Raw genomic sequence first — 16043 nt, forward strand, 5'->3', positions numbered from 1 at the left:
ATACTTCACATTCGTTTAGATTAAACTACGCAGCCATGTGGTGAGCACAAAGCGAACTATTCTTTCGCCTTTTACTAAAGAAGACCGTGTGCTCTCCACGCCAAGTGGCATACGCCTATTTTTGGAGGGTTTCTGCCTTTGGGTGGACCCAACATATTCTAGTATGAATTTTTATCAATTATACGTAGAACATAATGTTCCTTTGACTAAAAATATTTTTAGTCAGCTCATCGGTCCGCAGGATTTGCTCTCAAAGTTATGTAGGGAACATTGAGATTTGTTGGGATCTCTTAGAGCATCATTAACCCTGAAACCCATTTAGGGTGGCTTAATAATTTTTTAGTATTAAACTAAACTTAATAGACTTAATTAAGATCCTTCTACTTTTGTGTGCTCCAACGGGAGGCTCCTATTTTGAGATTCTTACTCGCTGTAGAGATATGAGACCATGACTATTTTACTCGCTGTTGGTATTGCTTCTGCTAGGAGGTGAGATACGTAAGGTTAACAATGTAGACAAATAAGTGTTCTCTCTTCTGTACAAGAACAAACAAACAAGAGAGATAAAAGAGAGTATGTGCTTGTGTTTGGTTGTAAGTTGTAACACAAGTAAGAAACTAGCAGAGTGAGTGAAGACAAAAACAGAGGGTGAAGTAAGATAAGTAAAAACAGAGTAAGACTGAGAGAAGCTCACCAAGTGCGAAGTGAGAACAAGAATCAAAGAGAAAGCTTGCGGTTTCATATAAAAACAAGCTTTTGTCAACATTACACATTACACAACATAAAGTTGAAAAAAAACAAAGCTACACGAGTAAAGTCGTTTTAAAAGCTTCAATCTTCTTCCAATATACTGTACCTGAATCACAATTTTTGACCCAATAAAAGCTTTAATCTTCTTCCAGTCTCTGTCAAACTTAAAAAAATTATAAAAAGAAAAACACAAGCACAAGAGTTATCAGATCAAATACCAAACAAGCTTTAATATATGATGCGTCTATTATACCACCAACCTCAGTACAGCTTCAATCGAATCTCAAAACGGTGAATTTGAATAGCCATTAATGGTGAAAGCTCAAAGAAAATAGAAATTAACTCACAGCTGAAGAGCTTCGAGGAACTTGTCGTGCCCAGGCTCCGTCCAGCTCTCCCTCGACTTGGTGATGGTATAAGGCTTCCTAATCTTCTTGCTGAGATCATCCGACGAAGAAACTGACTGTCGCATCAACAGCCACGACGGTGAACGGAGGCATCTAGAATGGAGGGAGAAGACTCTGTGTTCCTTTTCCATCACCCACTGTGTGATCGAGAAAAGAGAGAGGCGGACGATTTCGTCGAAAGAGAGGAAGAATGGTGAATGTCTGACACGTGTTCATAAGCAACGGGTCTTCTGACTCTTAATTAAGCAGCGTGGCTTCTTTAATTACGCAATTTTTATTTTTTTTTAAATCTAAAAACACTAAAATCCCGGGCTAAGCACCCGCGTTGATGATGCTCTTAGAGAGTAAAACAAAGAAAAATAGCAATGTTGTTACACTGATCAATTTGGCATCTTTGAAGTGCCAACCATTTAGGTTTGGATACCGGCATTTTATTTGACTTAATTTGTAAAAAAACAACAACAAAGATTAGCTTCAAAAAGACACTTTTCTTTGTGATCACTGTTCTTGGAAAGTTTACTCTAAATCATATTTTTCCTTCATATTTATATATGCATATCTGTTAAAAGGTCTTGTCAACATCGATCAATGAGTTCATATCGGTTTATAAACCGCTCCGGCAGCTCTCTGTATTTCAGAACCAAGCAATCGTCAACTTTTCCAAACCAGTTATAACGATGGTTAGCCACGTACTCATATAGACACTGAGTCTCTCAGATGAGTGGGAAATATGGAGAATGCGTTCAATGCTGAATAAGGCAGAGGCAAGTATGATAAGGGCAGCTTGCGAAGTAAATGTCTCGTGCATAAGATGCGCTGAAATCAAATTGGAATCGGAACCGGAATCGGTTTTAATGTAACTGTACTATTATGTTTTAAACGATACTATTATTCAGTATAAATGTTGGAAAGTGGCTGGGAAACTAGAAAGGCATGAAATGATTAGCTAAATGTTTATGCATTATCGTGAAGGTCAACGATGTATTTATTTCAACTGCACCAGCTTTGCTGACTTTTTATATTTGTAGATGCATCATCTTCATTAGTTTTGGCTTACATGGATGATGTATATGCTTTATTTTCAATGGATATTCCAACTACGTTGTTAAACAAGTCGTCATTGCTCATTTTAGTTGTTCACCAAATCCAACCTCGCCTAGTAATCTCTAGTTTTAATGTATTACGCTAAATGTATTTGGATCTATTTTAGTATTTTATCATTCGAATGCAATGGTTGTAAAAAATGTATATTTGCCTATCAATTCCAAGTATTAATTTTATCAAATCTCGCTAGCTACAAGCATATACATTTTTTGGGTCAAAATGTATATATGTACATTTTATTTATTTATTTTTCGGAATGCAAAAAAAAAAGGAGTAGAAATAGCCGACAAAAAAACAGATAAAAAGAGTTACGAAAGTACAGATCACAGAGCGACACGTGGAGTAATCTGGAAGCGAGTTATTAGAGCAGCCACAACAGAGAGTTTAACCGAGTCCTTAGCGTGTTTTTCGAGACAAACAATATAAAAATAATAATAAAAAATTGGTAACCGAAGGATTGATCAAGGATTGATCCTTAATTAAGGATTTTAAGGATCAAGTCCTTAACGACGTGGCAATGCGTGAGTGGTCCGGCTGAGCTAGGGTTGTGTTTCGCGTGTTTCACTCTCTCCATCACGGAAAAAAAAATTCTCTCCAAGAAGAAAAGCGATTGTGAAACAGTGAAGGTAAATCGAAGGTGATGATGGGGGATGATGAATTTGGACAGGAAGATGATGAATTAAGGAACCTTGGATCGGGGTGTACGAAGGTGGGTGTGAAGATTCCGGCGGCGTGGAGGAAATTGGGTGGGTGTGAAGATTCCGGCGGCGTGTACGAAGGTGGGTGTGAAGATTCCGGCGGCGTCTGATAATCTGAGTTTCAGGTTCTAATACGTCCTTCTCCTGCCCTTCGAATAAATGTTACTTGTGGTCTTTTTTGGTCTCTGGAGTTCCTTGGTGGCTTCTTAGTTTTGAAGCAATAGAAAGAGGTTGAGGCTTTGTTCTGTCCATATGAAGGTGTGGTTGAGATGACTGTTCTACCGGGTGTTTGTTTCTTCTTGATTTAGGTTTTGGTTTCATCTTAGTGATGGTGTGTGGTCATCGTGAATGGGTGGTTCAGATAATGGTTTTAACTCTTCATGAAGAACTTCTACTTCTCATGCTCTTTTGCCTAGTTGTGGTGAGACTTCCGAGTTCCCAGATTGCTACATTGATTCTATTAATGATGATTGTTTACAGGAAGAAGGCATGTTTCGATGCAATTATCAAGAACCTTCTTCGGACTAACCAATCTTCTCTTAATGGAAGGTATAGTATAATGATATGTGGACACTCACTCTGTTTTGCAAGGAATGTGTTGTGATAATAACTTTCTTTCTCTGTTTTTTTTTTTGCTGCTGCTGCTTGTGTAAAAAAACGAAGATGAAGTGATTGGTGGCAAGAGAAAACATCTGAAACCAGGTAACGTATCTCCTCGTCCCTGCCCATATAACGTGTTACCCCCTTCCTTACGTTGAGACTTTTACAGTCCCTGCAATCTCAAACGAAGATGAAGCTGAGGTTGCTTCCTGAAGCGTTTTGGAGAGGATACAAGGGTTGTTTGTTCTTGATCTCTCCAACAATCAGCTCCAGGTTACTTCTTGTTCCTTTTGAAATTACAATGTTATGTTGCATTGCTGTTTTGGATCTGTTCTTAAGGTAAAAAAAAAAAATCTAAGAACTCTATATTAGTAACACCATTGGACATATAAATTGTGATTAGAATCCTAAACTATTCAAAAAATAAAAAATAAAACAAATAATATTAATCTATTCCTAAGGATTCCAATGGTGGGTAACACCATTGGAGTTGATCTTATAATCTCACACATCTCTCACGCACGCTCGCTCGCTGGAGTGAGAGAGACCTAAACCCGATCTGCACCCAAACAAGAAGAAGTGAAGAATGGCGTCTTCTTCGCTCTCCGTCACGTCTCCGGCTGCTTCCGTCGTCACCCAAACATCATCACACTTACCTCTCCCACCAACCTCCCGCCCTCGCAGAGTTTCCTTTCGTCTCTCCCCCAAGCCTAAGCTCCGCTTCCTCTCCAAGGTATCATTACCATTTCCTTCCCTATTCAGAGTTTTTTTCTAGTGAGATTTTATTTCCTCAATCAAGTTTGTCTCTAATCGTCGTCGTTTTGATTTTTTTTTTTTGTCATTGATGATACATTCTAGTTAAGCATTATAGAGTCTTTTACAGTTTCTCTTCTCTCAGATTTATTCAGATTTTGTCTGAATTCAAATGTCTTAAAAAGTACATGCACCTTCATTTATATACATATATACAATATATCTGAAATAAAAGACTTTTGTATGTAAACAAAATTGCAGCCTAGTCGCAGTAGCTACCCTGTGGTGAAAGCCCAATCTAACCAGGTAACCTCTATCTCTTTGACAAATGTGTCGTGTCTCTTGGTTCTTTCATTTATGGACTCTCTCTCTCCTTCTTCTTTTTAAAGGTTGTTAGCAGTGCCTCATCAAATGCTCCTCCAGCTTCTTCATCAACTGATTTAGCTACAGAAGAGTCTATCTCTGAGTTTCTTACCCAAGTAACAACTCTTGTCAAGTAAGTACTGTTTTCCCCTGTTCTATTGTTTAAGCTTGTTAGCCATGATTGATACTCTACCTCCATCATGCCAGGCTTGTTGATTCGAGAGACATCGTCGAGTTGCAGTTGAAACAACTCGACTATGAACTTGTCATTCGCAAAAAGGAAGCCTTGCCGCAACCCGAGTCCCCTGCACAATATGTTATGATGCAGCAGCAACCAAACCAATCGTCTTATGTGCAGTCTGTGGCTCCTCCTCCTCCTCCTCCTTCTGCAACACCTGCTGCTGCCTCACCACCAGCGCCTTCTACTCCTGCCTCTTTGCCTCCACCATCTCCAGCGAAATCGTCGCTTCCTACTGTTAAGAGCCCCATGGCTGGCACTTTCTACCGTAGTCCTGGACCTGGCGAACCACCCTTTATCAAGGTTAGGATCTTTGCTAATTTCTGTACCCCGGTTTTAAAGAACCTGTTAGTTGGTAAATAACCTGGCCCTTATTTGCAAAACAGCAAAATAGACCTAAGATTTTTGGTTGAGATTAATGTGCTTTAATACATAGGAAAGCAGAAGGATAATCATTATTTTTGCATTTCAGTGTGTTGATTCGTATGATATGGACTTTCTTGCTGTTTTAGGTTGGAGATAAAGTGCAGAAGGGGCAAGTTCTCTGCATCGTTGAAGCCATGAAGTTGATGAATGAAATAGAGGTGAGCTCATAAATCTTCTGATGTATCACAGCTATTTATTCAGAGTATTTACCCTAACTATTTTAAATCATCTCTTACCAAATTGTTTTCTACTTACAGCTTATTAATCTTATTCTTAGTCCATCTTACTTTTTTTGGTCTATATCTTGCCCTTTAGATAACTTTACGTTGCAGTGTCAAAACTTTGTGATTCACTTGTCAGTAACATTCAGATGAACGAATACTTATGCTTAGCGTGTAACAGTCTTTAAAATCCTACATCTAACCTACTCTTCGGCTTTGGGGTTTGAAAAACCTGAGGATATTCATTTCTTTATCCAACTCTGAAACTTGATTTTCTTCTCTTCAGTCTGACCAAACGGGAACCGTAGTGGATATCGTTGCAGAAGATGGCAAACCTGTTAGCCTCGACACTGTAAGTTTTCTTATTTTTCTAACACTCACTTTCTTGAACTCAAGGTTACTTAGAATCTCTGCAGTTTCTGAAAGAGATATATCTCTACTGATATCAATGTTATTGTTTTCCAGCCTCTGTTTGTGGTTCAACCGTAGAATCGGCACCATTGAGAAGTGGATAAAAGAGGCTATTAAATTCAATCTCTATGCTTTTGGTAAAAACTACTTCTTGAGACTCATGTGTCCTCTTCGTTTGTTACTGTTGAAAATCTGTTAGCTTTTTTTTTCTTTTGTTAGTTTGATGAGTGAGTTGGTTAAAGATGAGAGAGCTCTGTTTTATTTACGCACGAATTCTTGGTTCTGTTTTATTGCAATTTTCCTAATCAAAAATATATAGCTAATTATTTCTATGGGCTGGACTCGGCCCATATAAGGAAAGAGCCCAACGTTTGTAATTAATAACGAAACTGAAATAACTAATAAGAACTGTGAAAGTCTCTCGAAGAATTAAATAAAGTCTCTTCATCGAAGAAACGGATTTGCTTTTGGTTCCTCTCTCTCAATGGCTACTATTCGTAGAGATCTGTTCTTCATCATCATCGTCATCATCGCCACTCTCTTCCTCGACACCTCCTCCTCCCTCCCGGATCCTTCCTTCTACGATTACCTCCGCGAGAGCGGCCTCCCCGCGGGGATAGTCCCCAAGGGAGTCACCAACTTCTCGATCGACGTCAAAACGGGCCGTTTCACCGTCGCCCTCCCCGTCCCCTGCGACGCGAAGTTCGAGAACCAGTTCCACTTCGACTACAACATCTCCGGCGTCCTCTCCGACGGCCGGATCGGGAACCTGTCCGGCGTCACGCAGAAGGAGCTCTTCCTTTGGTTCGCCGTCAAGGGGATACACGTGGATCCCGTCAGCTCGGGGCTCATCCACTTCGACGTCGGCGTCGCTGATAAGCAGCTCTCTCTGTCGCTGTTCGAGTCGCCTCGCGATTGCACCGCCGCGGAGTTCGAGCGCCGCTCCGTCGTTGATCGTCTCTCTGAACCTCGTGGTGATGATGATCTGAAGGTTAGGTTCTCGCGATTCAGATAGTTAGGGTTTTAAATTGCATCGATTAGTTTCGTCAAAATTGATTATAATGCGGTTCAGATAGTTAGGGTTTTGGATTTTCCCCCAAACATTAAATTGATTATAAGAATCTTTGTAAAATTGGGTTTTGTTTTTTTAGAGATGCTTTGTGACTTGTTGCTGTTGTTGTTGTGTTTGTTCACTTTAATTTCTTTACAATGCAGAAGCAATCTTCTGGAGATATACAGTCGATCTTTGGACCACCGAGGAATCGCTGGACAGTATCATCTTAGTTTTTTTCTTTTTTGGAAAGAGCTGCAAGTTCCACTGAATACTGATGAGTGATGATGATGTCTCTGGTATGGTGTGCCTTGTAAAGAGTTTGGGTTTTAAGTTCTTTTTTTTGTGTGTGTGGTATACTATATCAGTTAGTATCAGCAGCACTACTAGTATAAAGCTTCATGACTGCGTAGAGAAACTTAGGAGGTATGAGTACTTTTTTGGTTTGTAATAGATTAGGGGTTTAAGACATATATATATACATATATGCTGCGTGTGGATTTTTTTCAGACACATTGGTGTGTTCTGTTATCACTCTTTATGATGCATGAATTGTTTTGTTTTGTTTAGTGGTGTGATTTAAAGTTGAATTCACCAGCAAACTTTCCTTTGAGAGATGACATCTCTGAGATGTCAATGGCGACTAGTGTAATGAGATTTTGATTGTAGTACAGAGACAGAGCAGATTAGTCAGTGAGTAATGGTTTACATCAAAATGAATTTTCGCACTATGAAATTAAAGATGGTATATATATCACTAATTACCATAACTTTCTTTCCATGTTTCTCATTAGTTTCATTACACTTGTTTATTAGTGCAAGTCGTTGTTGGTCCCTGCGCGTCTCTTCTAAGAGTTGGCTTTTTCTTGAGGACTCGTCTTTTCGTTTCAAGCGTGGTTTTAGTGGGGCCTTAAACTAAGTAATAATTCGCGAACATACAAATGAAGAAGACAATATAAAGCCCCCTTTAACTTTAATGTTTAAGACTTTATACGTCTTGTCTTTCCTCCCGACACACTTGACAATGTTAGTTAAACCTTCAAAATCCATTAAGAAACCCCGAACATGCAAATGCAAATGAAGAAGACAGGGATGCATTGCGCTTTTATGTCAAGACTTTATACGTCTTGTCTTTCCTCCCGACACATTTGAAATGTCAGTTTTAGACTTCATATCAAAACTGTTTATTCTATGCATTATTTAATGGAAAATTGCATTTGTATAACAATCAAAAAAAATTATTTGATTGTTTGATTACATTTGATTTCTATGAATATTTTACAGTTAGATTAATTTTTTTTTTAAATTTCATAGTTATTTTGTTAATATTTAAAATTTCACTGATATGAGATATTAATTTATATAAAATATAGTCTTTAAAAATTACATTTTTGGTAAAAAAATTAAAATACATTAAAGTTTAAATTAAACATTTGAAATATAAATATATTTTTAGTTACAGTTTTAATATTAATTTAATAGTAATACAAATAATTGATATTTATCAAAACTATTAAAAGCTAAAAAAATCTTGATTAGTAATACAGTAATTAAAAATATTCATTTTTAATGTAATATTTAGTGTTATGATTAAAAATTCAAAAAAGAATTAGTATTAAATTTACATTAAAATAATGTAATTTTGACACTAAAATAATGTTATAGGTTGGAGATACACAAAAAGAACAAGAACCAAACTCAACCAAAATGTTAGTTAAACCTTAAAAATCCACTAAGAAAACCTGAACATGCAAATGAAGAAGACAGCGACACATTTCACTTTTATGTTTAAAAATTCTATGCGTTTTTCACCCCACACGTTTGAGAATGTTAGATAAACCTTCAAAATCCAAAAAGAAAAAAACGTGAACGGCAGGATTCGAACCTGCGCGGGCAAAGCCCACATGATTTCTAGTCATGCCCGATAACCACTCCGGCACGTCCACATCTTGCTGATAAATCAACAACAAAACCTATATTTTTGTTACTTCATTTAGTCAACTCTTTCAATTTGTCCCAGACTGCCAGACACGAACTCAAAACTGAACGAGTTAAGTTATGGTAACGTTTCATTTCCTTACCAATATGTTGAGCTTGGATATTTTACCATGAACTGCAAAGACGTATGAATGAATCTATTGTTGGACCAAATAATTGTGAAAAGAAATCAACTTGGGCTGAGATATAATAAAGTCCAAACTTGATTAAATGAGAGTATTTCTCAAATGTCCCACATTGGTTGTGAGAGACAAAATGGAGTTGCATATATATGTCTTTGAGACATGAGAGGATAATCAGCTCAGTGGAAGGAAGAGCTCCCCACGCGCGCGCCGCCGCCGCCGTCCGGCTCGGCGTGGGTTTGGGCTTGGGCTTGGGCTTGGGCTTGGGCTTGGGCTTGGGCTTGGGCTTGGGCTTGGGCTTGGGCTTGGGCTTGGGCTTGGGCTTGGGCTTGGGTCTTGGGTCTTGGTGGAGGGCCTCCGGCCCGTTAAGACTATTCTTTTTGGACCAAGTTAAGCTCAACGTTTTGCTATTTAATTTCTTAAAAACGGCATGACGTTCATGTGTAAACGGTGCGGTGTTCGTCTGAAAACGACACGACGTTTATCAGTTCGCCCAAAGATGAGAACGAGTCAAAAGAGAAGATCTTGCGGAGAAAGTTTCTCAACTCAACTCCCTCGATTTCCGCGAGATCGTCGCCCACGTGCAGCATCTGTTGCGGGAAGTGGGTCGTCTTCGTCTCTTTAAATATCGCCTCCTCTCTTCCTTCATTACTCACTTATTTTTCATCACAACAAAAATCCCCTAGCGTAAGTCTTTAGTTTCGAGAGTGTTTCGTAGCGTCTATAGTTCGATAGGGCGTTCACGAGTGAAGCGTGAATCGTCGCCATGGTTTTATCCTGGGACTCTATATTCGTACAGTCCCGTCTCACTACGGAGCGAATATAAAGAGTTAAGGAAAGAGATATCATATCTCGACTCCATGAACGTTTTCTTATCGGGTTTCATTTCGTCTATTCAATCGTTTCTTTCCTTAACATCTCGCTTTTATTATATCGTTTATTTGATTCGGTTTTCCGGCTTCTACAATCTTAACTCTTTATCGCTTTATGTCTAAAGCTTTAATCGGATTGAAAAACGATTTATGAAACGGGTTTTAAGGTTTTGTAAACGGTTTCAAAAACGTGTTTGCGATCTGCTCTCTAGCACTTCCGCGAAACGTTTAAGATACTTTGTTATTCAAAACGTTATGTATTCGAATCGTTTCCACGAACGCTTCATAAAGCGAGTTTGTCAAACGATCTAAAAGTCTACACAAACGGTTTCTGCGAACGCTTTAAGCGAGTTTGCAAAACGTTTTCTCAGACTTAAATCGATATGATTTGGTTCAAACACCAAAAATGAAAATCGATTTAGATTATTATTTTTATTATTATATTAATAATAATTTGTTATTGTTGAATGGAGTTCTAATCCGTTTTCATGTTTTCTCAACAGAAAAATGACGGATGCAAACAACACCCCCATTGACACTACCATCGTGCAAACTCCAATCAACGTTGCTGCAACTGATGTATCTGGTGTGACAACCGCTGGAAACATCCCTGCTTCCTCAACCGCTGCAGCAACAACAACCACTACCCTTCCTGCGGGAAACAGTGCTGATGAAACCACGCGCCGTAGCTTGTATCGGTTTCTGGTACATGAATCTGAAATATCAGACATCCATAAAAATTCAGTCATGGAGTCTAGAAATGCATCTTTCTTCGAAAATATTTTTCCATACAAGGAAAAACATGGTTCAAAACGAACTCGAGAAGAAAGAGACAACGACAAGGACTCAGAAATTGAGACAAATGTTGAAGTTTCTATAAATGATATCTCAGAAAATGAAGAAAAAGATGAACCTCGGAGAAGCAAAAGAGCTCGAAAGGAGAAATCTTTTGGTGATGATTTCCTAATGGCATTTCTAGTAGAAAATGTTCCAAAAACTTTGGCAGAAGCTATGGCTTCACCCGAAGCTCCGTTTTGGAATGAAGCTGTCAAAAGTGAATTCGATTCTATCATGCAAAATTACACATGGTACGTAACGGATTTACCACCTGGCTGCAAAGCATTAGGTAATAGATGGATAATGACACGAAAACCTGGTGGAAAATATAAAGCTAGGCTTGTAGTTCAAGGGTTTCGACAAAGGGAAGGCTTTGACTATTTTGATACATATTCTCCAGTAACCAGAATAACATCTATAAGGTCGATGATAGCTATCGCAGCCTTAAGAGATTTAGAAATCCATCAAATGGATGTAAAAACAGCTTTTCTAAATGGTGATTTAGAAGAAGAAATTTACATGAAACAACCTGAGGGTCATGTCATTCCTGGACAGGAAGACAAAGTATGCCGACTTGTAAAGTCACTTTATGGGCTTAAACAAGCTCCTAAACAATGGCACGAAAAATTTGACAACACAATGATGTCAAATGGTTTCAAAATTAATGAATGTGATAAATGCATATACTACAAAATTACCAAAAATGCGTATGTTTTGTTATGTTTATATGTAGATGATATGCTCATTATTGGGAGCAATAGAGACATTATCAATCAAACAAAAAACATGCTCAAAGGGAAATTTGAGATGAAAGATCTGGGATTAGCAGATGTTATTCTCGGGGTTAAAATCATAAGAAATCCAAATGGAATTACTTTAACTCAATCTCATTATGCTGAAACAATATTAGAGAGATTTAAAAACTACTCTAATAGTACTGCAAAAACTCCGTTAGATCCCCAAATGCACTTGACAAAGAATTCAGGTGAAGCGGTTTCACAAAACGAGTATGCACGTGTGATCGGAAGTCTCATGTACTTGACCAATTGTACAAGACCAGATCTAGCGCATGCAGTAAACGTACTTAGTCGATATACAAGTAATCCAGGTCATACACACTGGAAAGCTATAACGAGAGTACTCAATTACTTGCGCTACACCAAAGATTTTGGGCTTCACTATGGTAAAGAACCAGCAGTTTTAGAAGGATACAGTGACGCTAACTGGATATCAGATTCTAAAAACTCAAAATCCACAAGTGGATATGTTTTTACACTAGGAGGAGCGGCAATATCTTGGAAATCTACCAAACAAACAGTGCTAGCTAGGTCAACTATGGAATCTGAGTTCATAGCATTAGACAAAGCAGCAGAAGAAGCTGAATGGCTTAGAAATTTTTTGGAAGATGTTCCTATGTGGGAGAAACCTGTACCAGCTATAAGAATACATTGTGATAGTCAATCAGCTATAGCTCGGGCTCAGAATAATCTCTACAATGGTAAATCTCGTCACATTAGAAGACGACATAAAACCATTAGACAACTTATCTCAACTGGTGTAATCACAATAGACTACATCAAATCGGCTGACAACCTAGCGGATCCATTTACTAAAGGTTTGCCACGAGATGTTGTTGCTAAATCATCAAAAGGAATGGGTTTAAAGCCTATAACTAATGAGGATGCTTGACTGCAACCCTACCTATCATGACTGGAGATCCCAAGACGTAGGTTCAAAGGGAAAACAAAATCAAGCAGAATCTAACCAAAGCACTTTGAGACAAAGTAGTCTCATCCCAGCTCCTAAAGATGATAAGTGCTAACGAATGAGAGAAGGATAAGCATATGCTTTTAATGATTCCATAGCTTCTAAAGCGAAGTATTACTCAATACTTTTCATGGTCAATCACCTAATGAGTGTGAAATGGGGCCGTTTCTAGGAGAATGAATGCAAGGCTATATTCTCTAAGTTCACTCATGAAAACCAGGAATAGTTCAGGGCCACAATGAACACAATAGAGAACTAAGTTCTACGAGAAAATGAAGCTGCGTTGTGCCTGTTGTCTCGGTCTACATAAAACACCGGTTGGTTCAAGACATCATGTTCACCTTCTGGTAAAGTAAACCCGACAGATATTAACTATGAGTGGTTCAAGGCTTAAAAATGCCACCTACTCAAACACAGTGAATTTTTCGCAAACACTCTCGATAAGTATGTCTAGTCTAGTCAGGATTAGAATAAGTTTTATTTTTTTAGAGTCTATCGAGTCTGCATTTATTCTGCATATGTTTAGAGTGATTTCTATTCATGTGGGGGATTGTTGGACCAAATAATTGTGAAAAGAAATCAACTTGGGCTGAGATATAATAAAGCCCAAACTTGATTAAATGAGAGTATTTCTCAAATGTCCCACATTGGTTGTGAGAGACAAAATGGAGTTGCATATATATGTCTTTGAGACATGAGAGGATAATCAGCTCAGTGGAAGGAAGAGCTCCCCACGCGCGCGCCGCCGCCGCCGTCCGTCCGGCTCGGCTCGGCGTGGGCGTGGGCGTGGGCTTGGGCTTGGGCTTGGGCTTGGGCTTGGGCTTGGGCTTGGGCTTGGGCTTGGGTCTTGGGTCTTGGGTCTTGGGTCTTGGGTCTTGGTGGAGGGCCTCCGGCCCGTTAAGACTATTCTTTTTGGACCAAGTTAAGCTCAACGTTTTGCTATTTAATTTCTTAAAAACGGAGTCAAAAGAGAAGATCTTGCGGAGAAAGTTTCTCAACTCAACTCCCTCGATTTCCGCGAGATCGTCGCCCACGTGCAGCATCTGTTGCGGGAAGTGGGTCGTCTTCGTCTCTTTAAATATCGCCTCCTCTCTTCCTTCATTACTCACTTATTTTTCATCACAACAAAAATCCCCTAGCGTAAGTCTTTAGTTTCGAGAGTGTTTCGTAGCGTCTATAGTTCGATAGGGCGTTCACGAGTGAAGCGTGAATCGTCGCCATGGTTTTATCCTGGGACTCTATATTCGTACAGTCCCGTCTCACTACGGAGCGAATATAAAGAGTTAAGGAAAGAGATATCATATCTCGACTCCATGAACGTTTTCTTATCGGGTTTCATTTCGTCTATTCAATCGTTTCTTTCCTTAACATCTCGCTTTTATTATATCGTTTATTTGATTCGGTTTTCCGGCTTCTACATCTATTCGCGTAATAGTTTTATGTCAACTAGATTTGATCAAAGAGTTGTTGACCACTAAAGAAAGATTTGATCAATGACTAAAATGCTATCTAGTCAAACTATTTGTTACTTTTCATTGGCTTTACAATCTGTAAACCTTATCTCCACTGTCGTCACTACGGTGTCCTAGATAATCACGAAACTCCTTTTATTATTATTATATCCTATTCTGTCAAATAATTAATTCTCATTTATAATAAGAACAAGAAAGAAACACAAAACACCATTTTACAAGGAGAGATGGATGAAAGGAAACCATGCACCGCAAACTCGCCGCCGTTGACCCCGCTAGGCTTCTTGGAGAGAGCCGCCACCGTCTACGGCGACTGCACCTCCATCGTCTACGGCGCCAAAACCGTGTACACGTGGCGGGAGACGAACCTCCGCTGCTTGCGCGTCGCCTCGTCTCTGTCGTCGCTCGGAATCGGCAGGTCCGACGTCGTCTCCGTCCTCTCTCCCAACACTCCGGCGATGTACGAGCTCCAGTTCGCCGTCCCGATGTCCGGAGCCATCCTCAACAACCTCAACACGCGCCTCGACGCTCGCACCGTCTCCGTTCTCCTCCGCCACTGCGGATCCAAGCTCCTCTTCGTCGACGCCTTCTCTCGCGATATCGCCGTCGAGGCGGCGGCGATGATGGATGCTCCGCCGGTTCTCGTCTTCGTCGCCGATAATGAAGAGGTGGAAGGAGTTGCTGACGTGGCGGATCGTGATAAGAGTTTCCGTTACACTTACGATGAGCTCGTAGAGAGAGGGGATCCGAGTTTTAAATGGATCCGACCCGAAAGCGAGTGGGACCCGGTCGTGCTCAATTACACATCCGGTACGACCTCTGCTCCCAAAGGAGTGGTACACTGCCACAGGGGAATATTCGTTATGTCTATCGATTCTTTAATCGACTGGACCGTACCGAAAAATCCGGTTTACTTGTGGACCCTACCGATATTCCACGCTAACGGCTGGAGCTATCCGTGGGGGATCGCTGCCGTCGGTGGAACTAACGTCTGTCTCCGCAAGTTCGACGCGCCGCTTATCTACCGTTTGATCCGTGATCACGGCGTCACGCACATGTGCGGAGCTCCGGTGGTTCTCAACATGCTGTCGTCGAGTCAAGACTCTCGGCCTCTTGAACATCCGGTTAACATCTTAACCGCCGGAGCTCCGCCGCCTGCCGCCGTTCTCCTCCGGGCCGAGTCGATGGGTTTCAACGTCAGTCACGGTTACGGGTTAACGGAGACCGGAGGGTTAAACGTCTCTTGCGCGTGGAAGCCGCAGTGGAACCGGTTACCGGCGAGCGAGAGGGCGAGGCTGAAGGCGAGGCAGGGGGTGAGGACGGTCGGGTTTACAGAGATCGACGTGGTGGATCCTGTAACTGGTCGGAGCGTTGAGAGGAACGGAGAAACGGTCGGGGAGATTGTGATGAGAGGGAGTTCGATCATGCTCGGTTACTTGAAAGATCCTGTCGGAACAGAGAAGGCTCTAAAGAACGGGTGGTTCTTCACGGGAGATGTCGGGGTGATTCATTCGGACGGGTACTTAGAGATTAAAGATAGGTCGAAAGATATAATCATAACGGGTGGAGAGAACGTGAGTAGCGTGGAGGTCGAAGCGGTGCTTTACACGAACCCGGCGGTGAACGAAGTGGCGGTGGTTGCGAGACCGGACGAGTTTTGGGGAGAGACGCCGTGTGCGTTTGTGAGTTTGAAGGATGGGTTGACTCGAAAACCGACGGAGGGAGAGTTGATAGAGTATTGTAAGAAGAAGATGCCAAGGTATATGGTGCCTAAGACAGTGTCGTTTAAGGATGAGTTGCCGAAGACTTCGACTGGTAAGGTTATGAAGTTTGTGCTTAGGGATATCGCGAAGAAGATGGGTTCGACGAGGTTGAGTCGGATGTAATATGAATTATGCATGTACTTTGTTATAAGAAAATGTTTTTAAGTAATAAAACCGTCAGATTCACTAA

At 40.4% G+C, this 16043-nt stretch overlaps 3 protein-coding genes, 1 long non-coding RNA gene and 2 other non-coding genes across 9 annotated transcripts; 4 read left to right on the forward strand and 2 right to left on the reverse strand.

Moving 5' to 3' along the window:
• Nucleotides 1-31: 31 nt before the first annotated feature.
• LOC130510340 (U5 spliceosomal RNA) lies at nucleotides 32-148 on the forward strand. Its single transcript, XR_008944013.1, has one exon. It is a non-coding gene; the product is annotated as a U5 spliceosomal RNA (small nuclear RNA).
• Nucleotides 149-654: 506 nt separating this feature from the next.
• On the reverse strand, nucleotides 655-1540 carry LOC108847108 (uncharacterized). 2 transcript variants are annotated; one of them, XR_008943187.1, is made up of 2 exons: nucleotides 1098-1540; nucleotides 655-856 (listed from the first exon to the last, which is right to left on the reverse strand). It is a non-coding gene; the product is annotated as an uncharacterized LOC108847108 (long non-coding RNA). The 2 variants fall into 2 exon arrangements; XR_008943186.1 differs by having other exon boundaries at nucleotides 655-913.
• Nucleotides 1541-2853: 1313 nt separating this feature from the next.
• Nucleotides 2854-6297, forward strand: LOC108847112 (biotin carboxyl carrier protein of acetyl-CoA carboxylase 1, chloroplastic). 3 transcript variants are annotated; one of them, XM_057005345.1, is made up of 11 exons: nucleotides 2857-3084; nucleotides 3268-3380; nucleotides 3440-3508; nucleotides 3623-3661; nucleotides 3729-4292; nucleotides 4574-4618; nucleotides 4702-4808; nucleotides 4883-5216; nucleotides 5426-5497; nucleotides 5847-5912; nucleotides 6026-6297. In XM_057005345.1, exons 5-11 carry the CDS (start codon nucleotides 4146-4148, stop codon nucleotides 6047-6049), a joined length of 795 nt encoding a protein of 264 aa, XP_056861325.1. In that variant the 5' UTR covers nucleotides 2857-3084; nucleotides 3268-3380; nucleotides 3440-3508; nucleotides 3623-3661; nucleotides 3729-4145; the 3' UTR covers nucleotides 6050-6297. The 3 variants fall into 3 exon arrangements, with proteins under 3 accessions (XP_056861326.1, XP_056861325.1, XP_056861324.1); XM_057005344.1 differs by lacking the exon at nucleotides 3268-3380; XM_057005346.1 differs by lacking the exons at nucleotides 3268-3380; nucleotides 4574-4618 and having other exon boundaries at nucleotides 2854-3084.
• Nucleotides 6298-6383: 86 nt separating this feature from the next.
• Nucleotides 6384-7591, forward strand: LOC108838280 (uncharacterized). The gene is made up of 2 exons (XM_018611238.2): nucleotides 6384-6962; nucleotides 7187-7591. Exons 1-2 carry the CDS (start codon nucleotides 6456-6458, stop codon nucleotides 7253-7255), a joined length of 576 nt encoding a protein of 191 aa, XP_018466740.1. The 5' UTR covers nucleotides 6384-6455; the 3' UTR covers nucleotides 7256-7591.
• Nucleotides 7592-8886: 1295 nt separating this feature from the next.
• TRNAS-AGA (transfer RNA serine (anticodon AGA)) lies at nucleotides 8887-8968 on the reverse strand. The gene has a single exon. It is a non-coding gene; the product is annotated as a tRNA-Ser (tRNA).
• A 5311-nt stretch (nucleotides 8969-14279) lies between these two features.
• On the forward strand, nucleotides 14280-16043 carry LOC108847111 (probable acyl-activating enzyme 5, peroxisomal). The gene has a single exon (XM_018620300.2). It carries the CDS (start codon nucleotides 14318-14320, stop codon nucleotides 15974-15976), a length of 1659 nt encoding a protein of 552 aa, XP_018475802.2. The 5' UTR covers nucleotides 14280-14317; the 3' UTR covers nucleotides 15977-16043.

This window comes from Raphanus sativus, chromosome 3 (assembly GCF_000801105.2).
Source record: "Raphanus sativus cultivar WK10039 chromosome 3, ASM80110v3, whole genome shotgun sequence".
NCBI lineage: Eukaryota > Viridiplantae > Streptophyta > Magnoliopsida > Brassicales > Brassicaceae > Raphanus > Raphanus sativus.

What these genes read in the sequence shown, in the direction of transcription:
- LOC108847112 (XM_057005345.1), top strand. Translation starts at nt 4,146, where the DNA reads ATGGCGTCTTCTTCGCTCTCCGTCACGTCTCCGGCTGCTTCCGTCGTC. An exon ending in AGCTCCGCTTCCTCTCCAAG is followed by an intron (nt 4,293 to 4,573) that starts GTATCATTACCA and finishes ACAAAATTGCAG; the next exon opens with CCTAGTCGCAGTAGCTACCC. An exon ending in AGTTGATGAATGAAATAGAG is followed by an intron (nt 5,498 to 5,846) that starts GTGAGCTCATAA and finishes TCTTCTCTTCAG; the next exon opens with TCTGACCAAACGGGAACCGT.
- LOC108838280 (XM_018611238.2), top strand. Translation starts at nt 6,456, where the DNA reads ATGGCTACTATTCGTAGAGATCTGTTCTTCATCATCATCGTCATCATC. An exon ending in GTGGTGATGATGATCTGAAG is followed by an intron (nt 6,963 to 7,186) that starts GTTAGGTTCTCG and finishes TTTACAATGCAG; the next exon opens with AAGCAATCTTCTGGAGATAT.
- LOC108847111 (XM_018620300.2), top strand. Translation starts at nt 14,318, where the DNA reads ATGGATGAAAGGAAACCATGCACCGCAAACTCGCCGCCGTTGACCCCG.